Here is a 15735-nt window from a genome sequence, read left to right as displayed (position 1 = left end):
TTTGCAAATTATGGTGAACTGTTTTGTTACCAGTATTATGCCCATGATTTATTGCACAGAGTTAGTACTCCATGAGCTGTTTTTAATTAGACAGAGTTGGAACACTGTTTGACACCACCTGTAGGTAGTTCTAATAAATATTTGAAAAAAATCCAGTACTTTTCCAGTCATGATCCTACAGACCAGGTTTAATATTTTTGTAGGCAAACAAAATTGAGTTATTCTGATTCATTTATTTCATAACTCTCCCTATGGGGTTATGAGTATCGGAAAGATAATATTGAGATCAAATCTATTTGGGGAACACGTCACTTGCAGGTTTGTGGCACTGATGCTTTATTTAGGGATTGTCTGATTTCTCTGCAAATGGTCTTTTTAAACAAATTGGTACAACAGACAATTTAAACATTTAAATACGCCAAGCATTCCCTCTATTGCAAGATTTGATAACTGGCAACAGTTTGTTCATGGAAGAACAGCTTAATGAAATGGTGCAAAAAGGAACATATAGTTTTTCACTTTCTGGGAAAGATGGGTGGTTATTATGGCTGGTTGATACCAAGGATGGAATGCTCATTTTTTAACTCTTCCACTTGCTTTTTGACAGCTGGTCAAACCCCTGGTATGTTCTGACACAACACTCTAGCGTCATCACTACATGTAATGTTGGGAAATTGTGCCAACAATGGTTGGACCACTCTACACTGTCAGCAGTTAAACACCACTTATCCCTCCTTTCTGATAATATGGATTTGCAGCATTTTCGTTTTTATATGTCAGTTACAATGAAATTTAGAAAATTTCTCAACAAGTAGCTGCTGAACGGTTGAGACAAATTGATAAGAAACATTTGGAAAAGGCTTTGCCAGTTGTCAATAATGGGAGGACAAAGCAAACTCAAGGAGAAGATGGACGGAGCGCTGAAACTTTTCAGACACTCACCCCCGTCTTTATTGGGTCTGGGTTTAAGCCATCATCGTTCTTTAGCTCACTTCGCCACCCCAGTTCAGACCCAGCCATATGCAAGTCAGTCTTGACCCTGTTCCTCATGGGAACAGTCCAGCCCAAACTGGCAACCCAGGTTTTCCCTTGACCGTAAACAAGCATCCTGGGACCGGTTTCGGGGTAACACTCATGTTCAGCCAGGCTAGCTTGAAACCAGTGGCAAAGTGAGCAAGAGACCTATGTCTGGGCATACCATGCCAACTTAAGCAAACACAAGGAGATGATAGATGGAATGCTGAAACTTGTCAGGCACTCACCCCCAGTGACTGTTAAATCTGGTTTGAATCCATCATCGTTTTTTAGCTCATTTTGCCACCCCGGCTCAGACCCAGTCCATATGCAAGTCAGTCTTGACCCTGTTCCTCATGGGAAAAGTCCAGCCCAAACAGCCAAGCCAGGTCTTTCCTGGACCGAAAACAAGCATGATGGGATAGGTTCGAGGGTAACACCCCTCATCAGCCAGGCTACCTTGAATACAGTGGCAAAGTGAGCAAGGGACCCACGTCTGGGCATACATTGCTAACTTAAGGTGAACAAAGCAAACACAAGTAGATGACCACATTGTCAACTCTTATTTATTCATTAAATATTATTGTTTGCTCTGCATTTGATATCATTCAAAATGACATGTCTGTGCTTCAACATGGCCAGTCACTCGAGATTGATTTTGCAATTAATTTGCAATTTACAGGTTTTAAAATCAAAATGAATGCCGTGGAATTATTTAAATGCTACTGAATTGTTTTGACCTTATAATTTGTCACATATGCAAAGAATCATGGCTAAACAATAATTCCACCTACACTATGCTTAATATCGGGCATTTAGAAAAAGTAACATTTTTGGTTGCTGAAACACCATCTGTGATTTGGCTCATTCATGGTTTCATTTCTCTTCCGATTTCCACGTTTGATTTCGGGAAACAACCGTTACAACACATGCATTACAACGCATGCTTTTACCCCGCATGCCATTACAACAAAAATGGGTTGCTTGAGGGGTATAAGGTGTTGGATTTAACTCCAACACCTTCCCTACTGTTGCATAGACTGGAGTTGAAATAGTAAATTATACTATTCCAAACTCCAGCGCATCCCCGACAGCAAGTCGGGGTAACAAATTGCATTGCAACGGCATGCGGGGTAAAAGCATGCATTGTAAAGTAATACAACCTTTGATTTCACATCATGTCTTCGCCACTTTCAAATAGGCAGATATGAAGGGATGGGTACACATTTTTTACACAAAGGCTGGTCCCCCCCTTTTCACTACAGATACATGCATGGGAACAAAGAAGTGTTTCTTATTCTAAGTGACTGTGGAACTTCCTTAGATCACTCATTGGTCTGTAGAGAGATTACACTTCATGGTGTTTGTAATGAAGCTGTGGATATTATGTCATTTGAAAGATGTTCCTGTACAATTGATCAAAACTAAATTTGTGATGCTTTTTAATAGAAGCGATTTAATTTTAAATGATAAAAATTGATGCACGGTTAAACCAGGTGTCCTTTATGTGGTTACTGTTTCCATGGTTGTAACTTGCTGTACGCATGCGTTATACTCTCCTACACATACCACAAGGGACGTGACATTGTAGCCCAAGGTCCCCATAGATAAAATACGCTTTGATCACCTGAGCTTACGGAAAGCCTTATTGTTTTAACAAAATGTGACTCTTACATCTGCCCAGGAAACTTTTGATCTCAAAGTAGCATGCTCCTCGTCCGAGGTGCAGTCCCTTTTACAAACTCAATTGCCTCAGCATTTCGGTGAGCTTGTGCACCAAATTGTGAATGTATCTAACACTAGTGGAGTTGCACATTTTTTTTAAATGAGTGGGTCTGGACTTGTTTCTGTGTTTCAGACTGTACTTGGAATTATTCCGTCCTCTTTGCATTCCTTATTCTCAAGCATTTTTGGAGGCTTTCCAATTGTTTTATTGCTCCTTGTCGCTACCTTGGTTCTGTTTTTGTTGCTCCACAGTGGATTTCCCACCACAAGGCCAAATGGGAATTAAACTGTCACACGCCTTTCTGTGTCATCAACACATGATAGTGTGTTTCAGAGAGTCAATCTTACAAGAACTGAACTAAAACTGGTCTCTGTCCTTCCGACAATTGACTTGCTACGCAATTTTTGCAGTCTTCAGATATAAATCTGCTTGTGTGTCCTTTAAGTCACGTCGGCTATGTTGTCTAATGATGCCTCTTCCTTTGCTACAAGATGCCTACTATGAGTCGCGATTTGCCAATGACAGATATCACTTCAGGTTTCCTGATATCCGGGCACTCTTCTGATGCTGCACTCCTGCCACTGTCGTGTTTGACATCTGTACAATGGGCTGGTGATGACTATCTTTGTTACTTGGATCTTGTGCTTCTGGCCTCTTTCGATGTGATGTCTGCTGATGCGGGTTCCCTCCTGAGCCTTAATGACACTCAGGACATGGATGTAGTGGACACTTCGGAGATGCCTTCCTTCAGTTCAGATGCCTCCTAGACTCCTCAATTGGCCTTTATGATTATTTTTTTATATAGTAAACATCCTTTTATTGCCATGTTTTATGAACTCCGAGTCTGCTTATGCTTTTAAAGTGTTAATATGAAACGCTAGGCTTTTTACATACACTTATTGGTATTGCTATTTTTCTGTATAGCTGTTATGTGGATTACATTTTGTCTCTATTTTAGTTTTCCTTTTTTAGGTAGCTATCGTTTTTAGATGGAGGTTGAATAGGTTTTTCACTAACACAAGAAAATGACATGCACATTTTTATTTTTCATTCTGTAGTCTTCACTGTTAGTTTCAGGAACACACGTACTAAAATGTGGTGTCCTTGCTTTAATATGTGCTCATGGAAGACAACTCTTTTCACTAGACTAACTAAAGCTGTTGTTCTGCGTCTAGCAGAATGAGATAAGGCTGTTTTATTATTTAAACAGCATCCGATTTGAATTCGGTAAGAGGCACTTCACACTGGAGTTATAAAGGAAGCTTCTGTGAGCTGTCACTAAGATGCAGTTCTCAGGCCCCGGCGTTCACCCTAGGAAGGAAGATAGCTGCACAACTGGAGATGTGTGCAGGCTTGCACACTAGGACAGAGTGCATTTGCTAAATGCACTGAGGTCGGCTTCCTGAGACATTACACCAAGGTATGGGGCTAGATTATTCCAACAGGGCCTGGTAGAAGGTACCCTCACAATGCTCTCACTAGAGTTGGGATATTAGTGATAGATAGGAGTAACATTAGGAACAATTAACGTGGTTAAATTGTTTGTGGTTTTCACCATTTTACTCATGCTTATAACAATGATGTATTTCATCTGTCTAATATGCGCAGTTCATGTTTTATTACCAATGATTAGATCTTTTCAATAAATATTTGAAAAAGGTATTATTTCTTCTCATTCTGAAACATTGGGCATGCAAAAGTGACAAACAAAAGGGTCAGATCTGTTTTAACAAATTCCTTGGGAATGAGAGTGGTCATGTTCGAGGATGCTAACAGCATTTATAATGGAGGGTTATGAGTTTAGAGGCTGTACGGAGAGCTAGCTGAACCAAACTTTACTGATGGTATAACAAGCCACAGTCTCTGTATTATGAAGTTATGCTGATCTAATACACAGTTCTACTAGATCCATAGGAACCGTACAACACCAGAGGACATATGTGAGCTATGCAGTGAGATCTGAAGTCCCTGTGGGCCCATCACCAGGGGGATCTGTCCAGTCATGTCCAAATCTTAGAGGAAAAGCCCTGCAGTCATGGCTGCTGGACCTAAATTGGTTCAGTGGCAGACACCTCCCCTTACTCTACCCAGATTTGACAGTGGTGACTAATTCATCACTCCTGGATTGGGTGGAGGGCATCTAGGAGAAAGGAGATCAGAGGACTTTGGTATTTGCTGAGGCTTGGCTCCACAGTAATCTGCTGATGCTGCAAGCAATTTGCTTGGTATTGAAAGCCTTCAGGTCCACTGTCAGAGGGAGGCTGCTGCAGATGCTCATGGACAACGTCTTCTCCAGATGGTAATGCAACAAGCAGGGCTTGGTGGGGCACTGTGTTAAGAGGCGCCATGTCCCTGGAAGGGGCTGGATTGTCACCGGATTTTCCTAGTGGCGCACCACCTTGAAGTATCTTTAAACGCCCGGGCAGACAAACTCTGACACCTACCGTATCACAAATGTCAGTTACATCCAGAGGTGGTGCAGGGAGTCTTCGAAAAATGGCTTGATCTTTTTGCCATTGCAGAGAATGCACAATATCAGCATTTTTGCTCGCTGTAGTGTACAAGACGGCTCTCTCTCTGAGATGCGTTTCGAGTGGAGTGGAACTCAGGACTCCTGTCTGCCTTCTTACCACTACCTCTCCTGCCCCAACTTGTTATGTTATGCAGATTTGTAAAACGCACTGTCACCCGGGAGGGTATCCAATGCTGAGCAAGTGTGAGCCTAGTCAAACCTAGGACCTAGTGGGACTACTCAAAATACCAGGTCTTCAGCTTCTGGTACAAATTCAAGAAGTGAGGAGGAGGCTTTTATGTGTTGTGGCAGGTCTTTCCACACTTTGGAAGCAATGTAGGAGTAGGCTTGACCCCCGGATCTGGTTTTCCGTATGTGTGAGATGTGTGCAAGCAGGACTCCGGATGAGCAGAGGTGTCTCAAATGTTTGTGAAAGCAGATGCGATCGTTGGCGTATGCTGGGCCACTGTTATCTAGAGGTTGAAAAGCTGGGGTGAGGAATTTGATTTGTGCTCATTTGTGTATGGGGAGCAAGTGGAGCTCCTTCTGAGGTGGTGTGATGTGAGCAGTATATAAGGGATAAAGTACACCCTTCTATACATTATAAGAATATTGCAAGTCACCGAAGAGTTCCATAACCACATAAAGGAACAAAGCTGAAAGCCAAGTTCCTTTATAACGTTATGGAACTCAACGATGACTTGAAATATCCTTATCATGTACGCCAAGGGGTACTTCATCCCATATAATGCATTGTCACACCAACTTCTTTCCAACAAACCAATTGAAACCTTGGTGCGTAGCTATTTCTCATGAGCAAAGACCTGTTGGATATTTGTCCAGTTACAATTACAAATCAATTTTCCAAAAAAAAGCTGCACTAGCTTTGTATGTAGAAACATGCAGAAAGAGTATAGCTTGTATGTATATAAGGAGTGCAAAAATACATCTATTCTATCTGGTTATCATTGTAAGCTATTACAATATAGCAGAAGAAAGAAAAGCAATGTTCAGTTTTCATTGCTTTAAACAGCTGCTTCAATTAGAACATCAGAACTCAACTGTAATAACTTATAATAGTTGAGTTCTTACGTCTTCATTGTAAATCAGCGACTGGATGTGTCACAAAGTTGCAGATTATAACGACATTAGATATTGCCATTTATACAGGGATTACAGAATCCCATGTATTATAATTTTATTGCACAGTTATGGTGATATTTAGTTTTGAAAATATTACATTTATGGGGCAGTGTTTATATTGCTGAGACAGGATTCATTATTTCTCTATAGGTACTATATTTAAGAAGTACAAAAACGGCACTTATAACCAGGGACACAAAAGAGGGCCCACAATGGACATTAAACCAGCGAAATAGAAGGAGGCCATGGCACACCCAATCTAAACGAAGATGAAAACTTGGAAATAATTTAATAATTTTAGTAGTTTCCCGCCAAAAAAGAATTTTCTCTAAAATTAACAGATGACATCTAATTTTAGGGCATTTGTATACTTAATTTGTACGTCATACATTTCGTCAGCATTTTCTTATAATGTAAAATGTATCTTTTTTAGAGGGGAAAGCCTTATTTTCAATATAGATTCTGTTTATCAATTACTACCTGCCAAATACTAAAAACAGTGAACCTCGTGCATTGAATGAATACAGTCCCTGAAGCAAAAATGATACACTAAACAACCTACATACAGCATATAGTGAGCTGTTTATACTTCAGAAGTGCATCGTTTTATATGTTTTTTAACAATCAAGACAAACACTGGCAGACGGCTGCACTGTCAAGCCATATCTATAAAAGAACACAATGGAGTTACAAATGAACTTTCAACCAACATTCTTAAAAATGATCAGATAAAGGCATTTGTTTTACTTGAGTGCACAATAATGATAATCCACACACTTAAAAAGAAATGCTCTCAAATACTAACAATGAAAAATAATCTGGACTGAGATTTCTGATGTCACCACAAAGGCGAGAAAAAGTGTATTCTTTGATATCCACAATAAACCCAAGATGTTACATGACTAGTCTTGATTGGATCAACAAAGTGATTATACATCTTGATATTTTGTTTAAGACCAAACCGGTACTTGAATTTGGGGGGGGGGGGGGCGGGGGGGTTCGTTTCCAAGGTGATGTACTTTCCACCCATACCTTCGTCCAAAGTTTGGTAGTAATCAGTCTGGTTTCCAAGAACTACAATGACAAACTATTTTGAGAACTGCCTAAATGTTAACCCTGATTGTGACATTTTTTGCTTTCTGGTACACATTATTTATAGAACTATTGATGTCATTTAGAGGGGGCTTTAAAGCAATCATGCAGACACATTAGTTTTCGTTTCAAATGGCATATTACATGAGATTTCTCTAGGCAAATGTCTGAGTTTCTTTTGGCTGCATTCTATTATTAACATTCCCGATGTTTATAATTTCATGACTCATCAAAAAGACCTATGCAATCCTATCGGCAAGAAAACAATAGAAACAGATGAAGGTTTAAAAAACAAAAGTGCTTACTTAATGGATTAGGTCCATGTCTCTTTCCTTTTGATAATCTGCCAGGATTGCTACCTACAAGAAACAAAAGAAACATATATAATTGAATTGCTTAAATGGTGGTATCATATTATTTTATCATTGGTTTTCGCTACTTCTCCCAAATATTTCTAAGATTGTTTTCAAGACAATTTAGGTGTTCATTAACCATCATTTTAGTGTATTTTTTTTTTTTTTACATAGAACTGCTTTATCTTTAAAGAGCAGTGGAGTCCACTTTACAGGGTAGCAAACAGCAAGTAGTGCAGAATTAACACAGTTCAGAAAGCATGGATGCTGTAGTATGCGGTAGTTGGATGACGTGGAGTACATTAAATTGGAGGAAGGATGAGAGCAATAGGATCAGAGTGTAGCAGTGTGCATCTGACAGCTTTCATGCAGATAAGAGTAAGTGCTGAAAGTAGTCACTGTTCTTTTTTCTGAATTACAAGATGGAAGGAATACATGGTAGAGAAGAGGGAGATCACTCTAAAGTCTGGAGCCAGTGACAGAGAAAGCTTATTTGTTGGTTTTCTCTGGCAACATTTTTCTGCACCTCTAGTGTGGGACACACCTTTAAGGGCATGAACTGTTCCCTAGAACTCCGGAGGTGGGATCAAGGCATTCATTTTTTTCAGGAAGCTAAGCCGTAATGGTTTTCTTTTTCTTGATATGGAGTTTGAAGGAGCAGGCGTTAGTACATATAGTAATTAATGTCTTAAACATATGGAGTGAAGGAGTGGGGCGAAGCCCTCAGATCTATCGCAGTCAGCAATGCTTGAACTGTTTTCTTTGTTCCTGTTGATTACGATTAATTGAGACTTAATGGACTACAATTTGGGTAGACCACGGACATTCAGGTCTGGATAAGGGTTACGCAAAGTTTGAGATGATTGATGTTGTTGGCCAACATTAATATGAAGTAGACTAATAGAGCATCATATTTCTTGTTAAGCTTAAGGAACTTTCACACTTCGGAGTTTAAAGTTGTTTTGAATACAATAAAGCTGTGGTGGACACAGTAGTTTTTTCTTGGGGAGTTTTATATAGCACAAACTAGACTTGAAGGTATTAGAGTGCTTTTACATGAGCACCAGTTGTGTTACAGACAGACACATTCGTCACAGGATGTTGAGCGTCCCTGCCGAGACTCGAATCCAGTTCCCCAGCTCCGAGGTCGACCCCTCTAGCGGTTAGGTCACATCTCTAGGTGATTTGGTAAAGGGAGAGTGTGAGCTGGAGAAATATTAGTTCTAACACATTGTGATAGAACTGGTCAATGTGAGGAGAACTGTTGATGGACTGAGAGACCTAAGCCTGTGTGTCTATTTGGTATGGTGGAGAGAAGGGTGTTATGGTTTACTGTATGCTATAAGTTGAATATAACAAGGAGGATGAGTAGTCTGAGTTTTTGTCAAAGATTTGTATGGTGTTATAATTGTACGGTGACTGATATTTGTATGAAATATTGCCTAATATCATTGGAAGTATGTATGATATTAATAATAGGTTAAGGTGTATTGGTGCTGATGATAATGTACTCATGGCTAGTGGGTTCTAGGGATATCTAAATATTAGCAAGACCTCAAATGCTTAGGGACTCGAAGGGATGCCATTTATGCATGTTCTGATATATAAGAGCTGCTGTTTAGTTTGGTATTGAATTAAATGCATCCTATTTTAGTTAGGATGATAAATGTGTATAACCTAATCCAGATATTGCTGACTTTTAGAAGTCCATGACCTCTAAATTGTTTTCTTGCAGAAATTATACATTTATTATGGACGAGTACTTTAACCAAATTAAAGATCTATTTTTAGATGGGCATGCTAAGCTGAAATAATTATGTTTTGCAATGAGGTTTAATGGAGTCCTGGAAAACATATAATCTAGATGTTCAGGAATATGCATTGTATTCTGCAATGTTAAATTTTAAGAAAAGGTCTCCAGGAAGGGCATGTCGATTTATACACAGAGTGAATGTCCACTTTTATAGAAGTCAGAATAAGTCTGGGAAAATGTTTTCTAAGTGATAGTAAAATGCATAATTATAATAATATTAAAAAATGTGTTTGGAACATATGGATTTCTGAATGTTGTGCCAATGTTTCAAACTGTATACATTCCAGAAAATAATCTTTTTACTGAAGATTTAGATGATTTGTTTCTTTTCTGTTCAGAAGTTTATTATTAAAAATGTGGATTTTCCTCTTTATAGATTACATTTACTGTGGAGAGATTAATGGGCCGCCAGTTAGATTCAAGAATAGTAAAGCACCTTGGCTTGATGTTGGTCTGTAGATTTTTGTATTTAATATTCCATATCTTCTGTTCCCAAATTCTTTTGATTATGTGATCTTTTGCATAGAAGCATTGACATCCTTTTATTATAAAATGATGGGCTAATATCTCTGAATTTAAGTTTTGCTGAATTATTTACTTTGAGATGTGAAAACATTTTTTCCTAGATTTAAAGACTCCAACAAATATGGCTTCTCCAAAGGGGGGGATTGATTTTGATTAGTGCTAGAATGAGTTTGAATACTATGCAAAACTCTAAGATTAAATCCCTCAGGCCTGGGGTGGAAGAGTGGATAGGAGGATTGTTGGGAGGAGGGGTTTTATATTTGTTCCAAGTTTACTTGGTTTGGATGCTACAAGTCTACACACACCACATTTTGCTGCATTCTACTCTATGTCGCAGTACTCACAATTTATGTACATCCTATGATCAGGTCTTTGATGCCTCCAAGGGTTGCCCGAGATCTGCAACTTGGGCTGTCACACGACCTTGATTCTAACCCACTATTTCTTTGTATGCATTTTCCCCAGTGGCATGGAATGTCAGCAGTCTGAACAACCATATAAAACAATGGGTGGTTCCAAGATTTGCAAAACGTTACTTTCCGGCTGGCCTCCTATTGCAGGAGACCCACTTTATGGGCACTAAGTGCCCACTTTGTGCCCATGATGGCTGTGATACAGTTCACCATGCTACAGAGGGATGGTATTCCACCTACATTGGGCATTTCCCCTTGCTGTCTCCTTTTTGCAGTCAGACTCTTTGGGAATATGCATCGTAGTTGATGGAACCCTCAAAGGACGCCATTATGCCTTGCTAAGTGTTGTTTACGTCTCTCCTTTGCTGGCCTGATCCACCTTTTAAATACTCAAGAAGGCGGTACTGCAACTACCCCTTGGGGTCACCATAATTGGGGGTGACTTTAATGTCACCATGGCTCCTGAAACAGAATCTACTGGACCCAGAGGGAGAAGAGGCATGACTGGGTGTGAGTTGCACCACTGGGCGGACAATTTAGGGTGCTGTGACACATGGTGGACATGGAATCCAAATGCTCTGGCTTACACTCACATGTCTGCAGCGTACAAAAAGTCTCATCGATTTTCTGTTACTCCATGCCACCGACCTCATCCATATGTTTATGCATTTTACCCCGGTGCACAGTGGACCATGCCTTTATGGAGCAGGCTCAATGCCTGGTATTTAGCTGATAAGCAATTTACACAACTGGCTCATGAGGTGAGGGCCTTTCTAGACCCTAACAAGGGAACAGTTGATTCACCTAGTATGCTATGGGCTGTTGGGAAGGATACGTTGCAGGACATTGCCAGGTTGTATCTAAGAGGTAAAGAAAGGAATCACAGTTGGAAACCAGTATTATGACCCTAGAACAAGACAACCAAAGATAGCAGACTATAGAAGTGCCTGCAGCACCAAGATATTGAGAGAAATTCACTTACACAGCTTTCTCTCAAATAGGCTCACCATTGTCGGTTGGCTCAACGAGAAGAGTTTACAAATGGGAGTACAAGTAGGGTAAATTGTTGTACTGACTCGCAGCGAGAGAGACGGTCCCCTGTCTGGGCTCACATTGTCGATGGCAAAAGGAAACTCCCAGTGGCAACAGATTTTGCTATTGCATTTGAAGCAAAAGAGCGCCCCATCTAGGAAGCTTCTGTCCCCCCTCATTGAGGATCTTTCTCTGCCGCGGATGCATCCCAGTAATTGAGCGGAGCTCATTCAACACATCACACAGTAAGCGATCACAGAAGCCCTGAAATATATGAACCCTGGTAAAACCTCTGGCCCAGATGGCTATCCCATTGAATATTATTGCAGCTTCAATCGCTCTTACTTCCACCCTTTTTAGATATGTACGAAGAAGCGATTGAGAGACACCAGTTTCCTCTGGACTTGGTGACCCCTGTGATGCTCCACAAACCTAGCCGCTGCCAAACCAGTGTGCCTCTTTTAGGCCGATGTCCCTCATAAATGCAGGGATTAAAATCTATGTCAAGGCCTTGGCAAACAGGCAACTTTGAGTACTGCCACATCTGGTTCATCAAGAGCAATGTGGTTTCATCCCTCACGGTTGCGCCAGACACTGCATTTGCAGAGTCCAAATAGTCCTAGCACGTGGCTATGATCTGAAAGAACCCAGCACCTTAATGCTCAGATTTAGAGATGGCCTTCGATTTGGTGGACTAGACTTTCCTTGAAGAAGTGCTACAAAAAAAATGGGATTTGGACCGACGTTTAGATCATATGTCCGGATCTTTTATACTCACCCACAGGCCCAAGTATGGGTCAACAATGCTCTTTTCACTATTCCTGATTTGAAGAGGCACCAGACAAGGATGGCCCTTATCCCTCTCCTTTTTGACCTGACCATAATGCAGCTAGCGTTGTGGATTTACTGCGATGCTCAGGTCTGGGGATATGACTGGAGCATATAGGACCAGATCGCACTGTATGTAGACAGCATCCTTCTGTTTCTGTCATGACCCTCAACCATGGGACCCAGCATGACTCTGATGCTGACCCTTTATGAGGAGGCCTCTGACATTATGGTTAACTGGGCCAGGTCCCACCTGGTTCCATTGAAAGACTACAGGGATGTGGTGGAGTGGCAATCATTGCTGCTGATCTGTAGATTTAGCTCCCAGTGTTAGGGAACTCATGTAGATCTGGTGCCAAATTTGGCATGTAATCTCAATTTGCGACCCCTGATGCTTAGGACGAGAGCGGACCTCACTAAATTGGTCAAACTTCCACTCAATGTTTAGGCAGGTAAGCCTTATTTAAAATGATGTCGCTACCACGTCTGTTGCTGTTGAGCATCCTTCAGAATATGACTCTACTCCTCTCCTACATTTGGTTCAAGGAATTGTAGCTAAGGTTTGTTTCTTTCTTTGGCAGAACCTGCCCTCCAGTTTGGCCTGTGGGAAATGCGTACAATCGCCTTATGATGGGGGATTGTCAAGGCAGATATACAGTTATACTACTGAGCGCACAGATACTGGTGATTAATAATTAGTTGAGTAGTTGGTGGTATGACCCTGCCTTCCAGTTGGAAGTAGTACTGGTGAAGGGGATGCTAATTTGGGGTTGCTCTACAGAGGCCCTATTCCGCAAACCCTCCCAGAAGTTACTGTAGTAGTCTTGCTTGCATGATGATCCGCCTTAAGATGGATCAGATGGAACCAGAAGATTATGCTCAAAACACCCTTGTGGCAGGGAAAATGGCTGCAGCACATTGTAGCCCTTAATGTTTTTTAAAGGTGGGATCTTTTTTGGTATATCAACAGTATGAGATCTCTCGCAAGGGGCACAAATTAAATAATTTCAGGATTTCCAAACCAAATTTGATTTGCATAATCAATTTTATCCACACTTACAAGTACGCCATGCAGTCATGTCCCATTGGGTTTCTCTTCGAAATATACCCGAACACAGCGCACTTGAAGCAAAGATCCTAGTGGACTCCTTGGGGAAAGGGGGAGTATCATGCAAATGCAGGACTCTGGTGATCAACTCCCCAAGGAATGGTTGGGATCACTAAATGACAATGACTGTAGAGTTACCTGTGTCTCACAGCTCCGACTTATCAAAGCTTAAATACCTACACATGACCTATTTCAGCAAGCTAACAGAGTTCTTGAACCAGGCTGCTTTCGTTGTCCTGAGGAGCAGGGTGATTTTTTCCCCATGGGTTGGGGATGCCTTTTTATTACGCTGTATTGGCAGAGGATTTTTGCTGCTCTCTTTCTCTCTCTCTCTGGTCCTAGGAGGGATATTGGAACCCTCTCCTCATGTCGAACTAATGGATATTATGGAGGATCTTGGAGGGAGCCAGGCAGATTGTTCTTATATGGGGATTACAACAATACTCGCTAAAAGAAACCTTGCCAGACACTAGATAGAACTCAGCAAGCCTACCATCCACGGTCGCATGACGGGTGTCAATGGACTGGTGCGCAGAACTGGAGGAGCCGAAATATGCAGTCCAGGCACTGTACTCAGAAATATTAGAAAGTTTGAGGGAAGTTAAGGGCATATTATGGTTTGGCTTCATGTATATTTGGACCCCTCGTGAGAGATGCTCGTGGTGGAGACTTCTTTACTATACTGGCAGTATGTGTACTATTGTGTTTTCTTTTTTTGCTTTACAAACAATAAATTTTGGTTGGAGAAAGCAAATCCCTCAGGGCTGCTATTACCATCAACACCAAAAAAAGCTTTTAATCCAGATGGGTCGAATGTTATTATGAGAGTTCTTCAGTAACATAGGCTTGGTCTTACATGTCTAAAAATTCCTCTCATTTCCCACTTAAGATGGGTACAAGAAAGGGATGCTCCTTTCTCTTCTTTTATTTATGCTTTGTCTGGAACCTTACTGAGATGAGGGGTAATCCATCAATATATGGGTCTTACAACTGTGATAAAGGAAATAAAGTAATTCTTTAGGTCGACTTCCTTATTTGTATCCTACTGGAGTGGACTTGATTATGTTAAAATGATGTTTGTTTCAGTTATCTTATATCCCTTGTCTGGGTTGCCTATTAACTGTCCTTTAGTTCAAGCAAATTAGATAATGTATTGTTTTTATTTTTATGTAAAAAGTCAACATCAACAATGTCAATACTAAAATCAGAATTGTCCAAATATAATGGAAGAGTTAATTTTCTGACCTTTCCATAATCATTCTGCTTTTTATTTTTAGTCAGCCGTAGATGTGAACGTTTCATCAGAAAAAGCCATCTAGTTAAGTATTGACAAAATATTTATGTATCCCTTTTCTTTAAAAAAAATATTGCATATGACATAAATCTTATGTAATGTCATCGGCTAATTAGACTATATACTGCCTGGTTCAAGCAATTATATTGGAAGATTTTTTAATACTCCATCAACTTTTAAGCTCTACAATTTGGTGCAAAAATAACATTAAGATATATAAGAGGGCAATTCATCGGGAACAGTTTAGTCTACGTGATTTATGATAGGGTCATCATTTTGTTTGCTTGATTGAAATTGCAGTTAACCCACCAGATTCATCTGAAAGCCAATTAAAAACATTTGTTCCGGCTGTTCATCATATTCATGAAAATGAAATAAATTTACATTCAAATTGGGATAATGATAAAATCACATGATCAATCCCATCTTTGTGGCAAACTTTGATCAATTCATTCAATCAACAACTAGGTCATTACACAGACTTTGTTCTTTTTATTTAACAGAGTATTTTCTTTAAGTGGTTGCACTCAAGGTAAGGTTAGTATTGCTACTGGCCACTGGGGAGCTTCTGTGAGAGATACCTGTGATTATTCAGGTGTACTACATTGTGGATTACAAAGACACTTTTGTAAATACATCATGGCTGAATTGTGAGTCATTTTAATGAGGAGCGCACCCGTGTGATATGATCATACTTTGAAGAATTTGATAAAAAGCCTAGATGCCGAATGCAGAACCGCTATTAGACATGTAGTCAGAGTGGGAATGGAGGAAGCATTGCACAGCAGTTTTAAGTCATATGGCTTTAGGAAGAGGCGGAGGTAACAGAGAAGTCTGATCTGGAAAAAAGCCTCATTTGCCAAATTTTTGGTGTGGCCTCAA

General features: G+C 40.3%; 1 protein-coding gene across 8 annotated transcripts in view; it reads right to left on the bottom strand.

The window, feature by feature from the left end:
- The window catches only part of SMOC1 (SPARC related modular calcium binding 1), a 798046-nt gene that overhangs the window by 140288 nt on the left and 642023 nt on the right, over positions 1-15735 (bottom strand). For all 8 annotated transcript variants that reach the window (XM_085627140.1, XM_085627133.1, XM_085627137.1 and 5 more), the window contains one exon: positions 7793-7846. In XM_085627140.1, coding sequence (XP_085483266.1) covers positions 7793-7846 — 54 coding nt within the window. The remainder of the gene's footprint in view (positions 1-7792; positions 7847-15735) is intronic.

The sequence above is a fragment of the Triturus cristatus genome, chromosome 9 (assembly GCF_964204655.1).
Source record: "Triturus cristatus chromosome 9, aTriCri1.1, whole genome shotgun sequence".
Classification (NCBI taxonomy): domain Eukaryota; kingdom Metazoa; phylum Chordata; class Amphibia; order Caudata; family Salamandridae; genus Triturus; species Triturus cristatus.
Note: the sequence above shows the minus strand (reverse complement) of the source record. Positions and strands in the feature narration are given on the sequence as shown.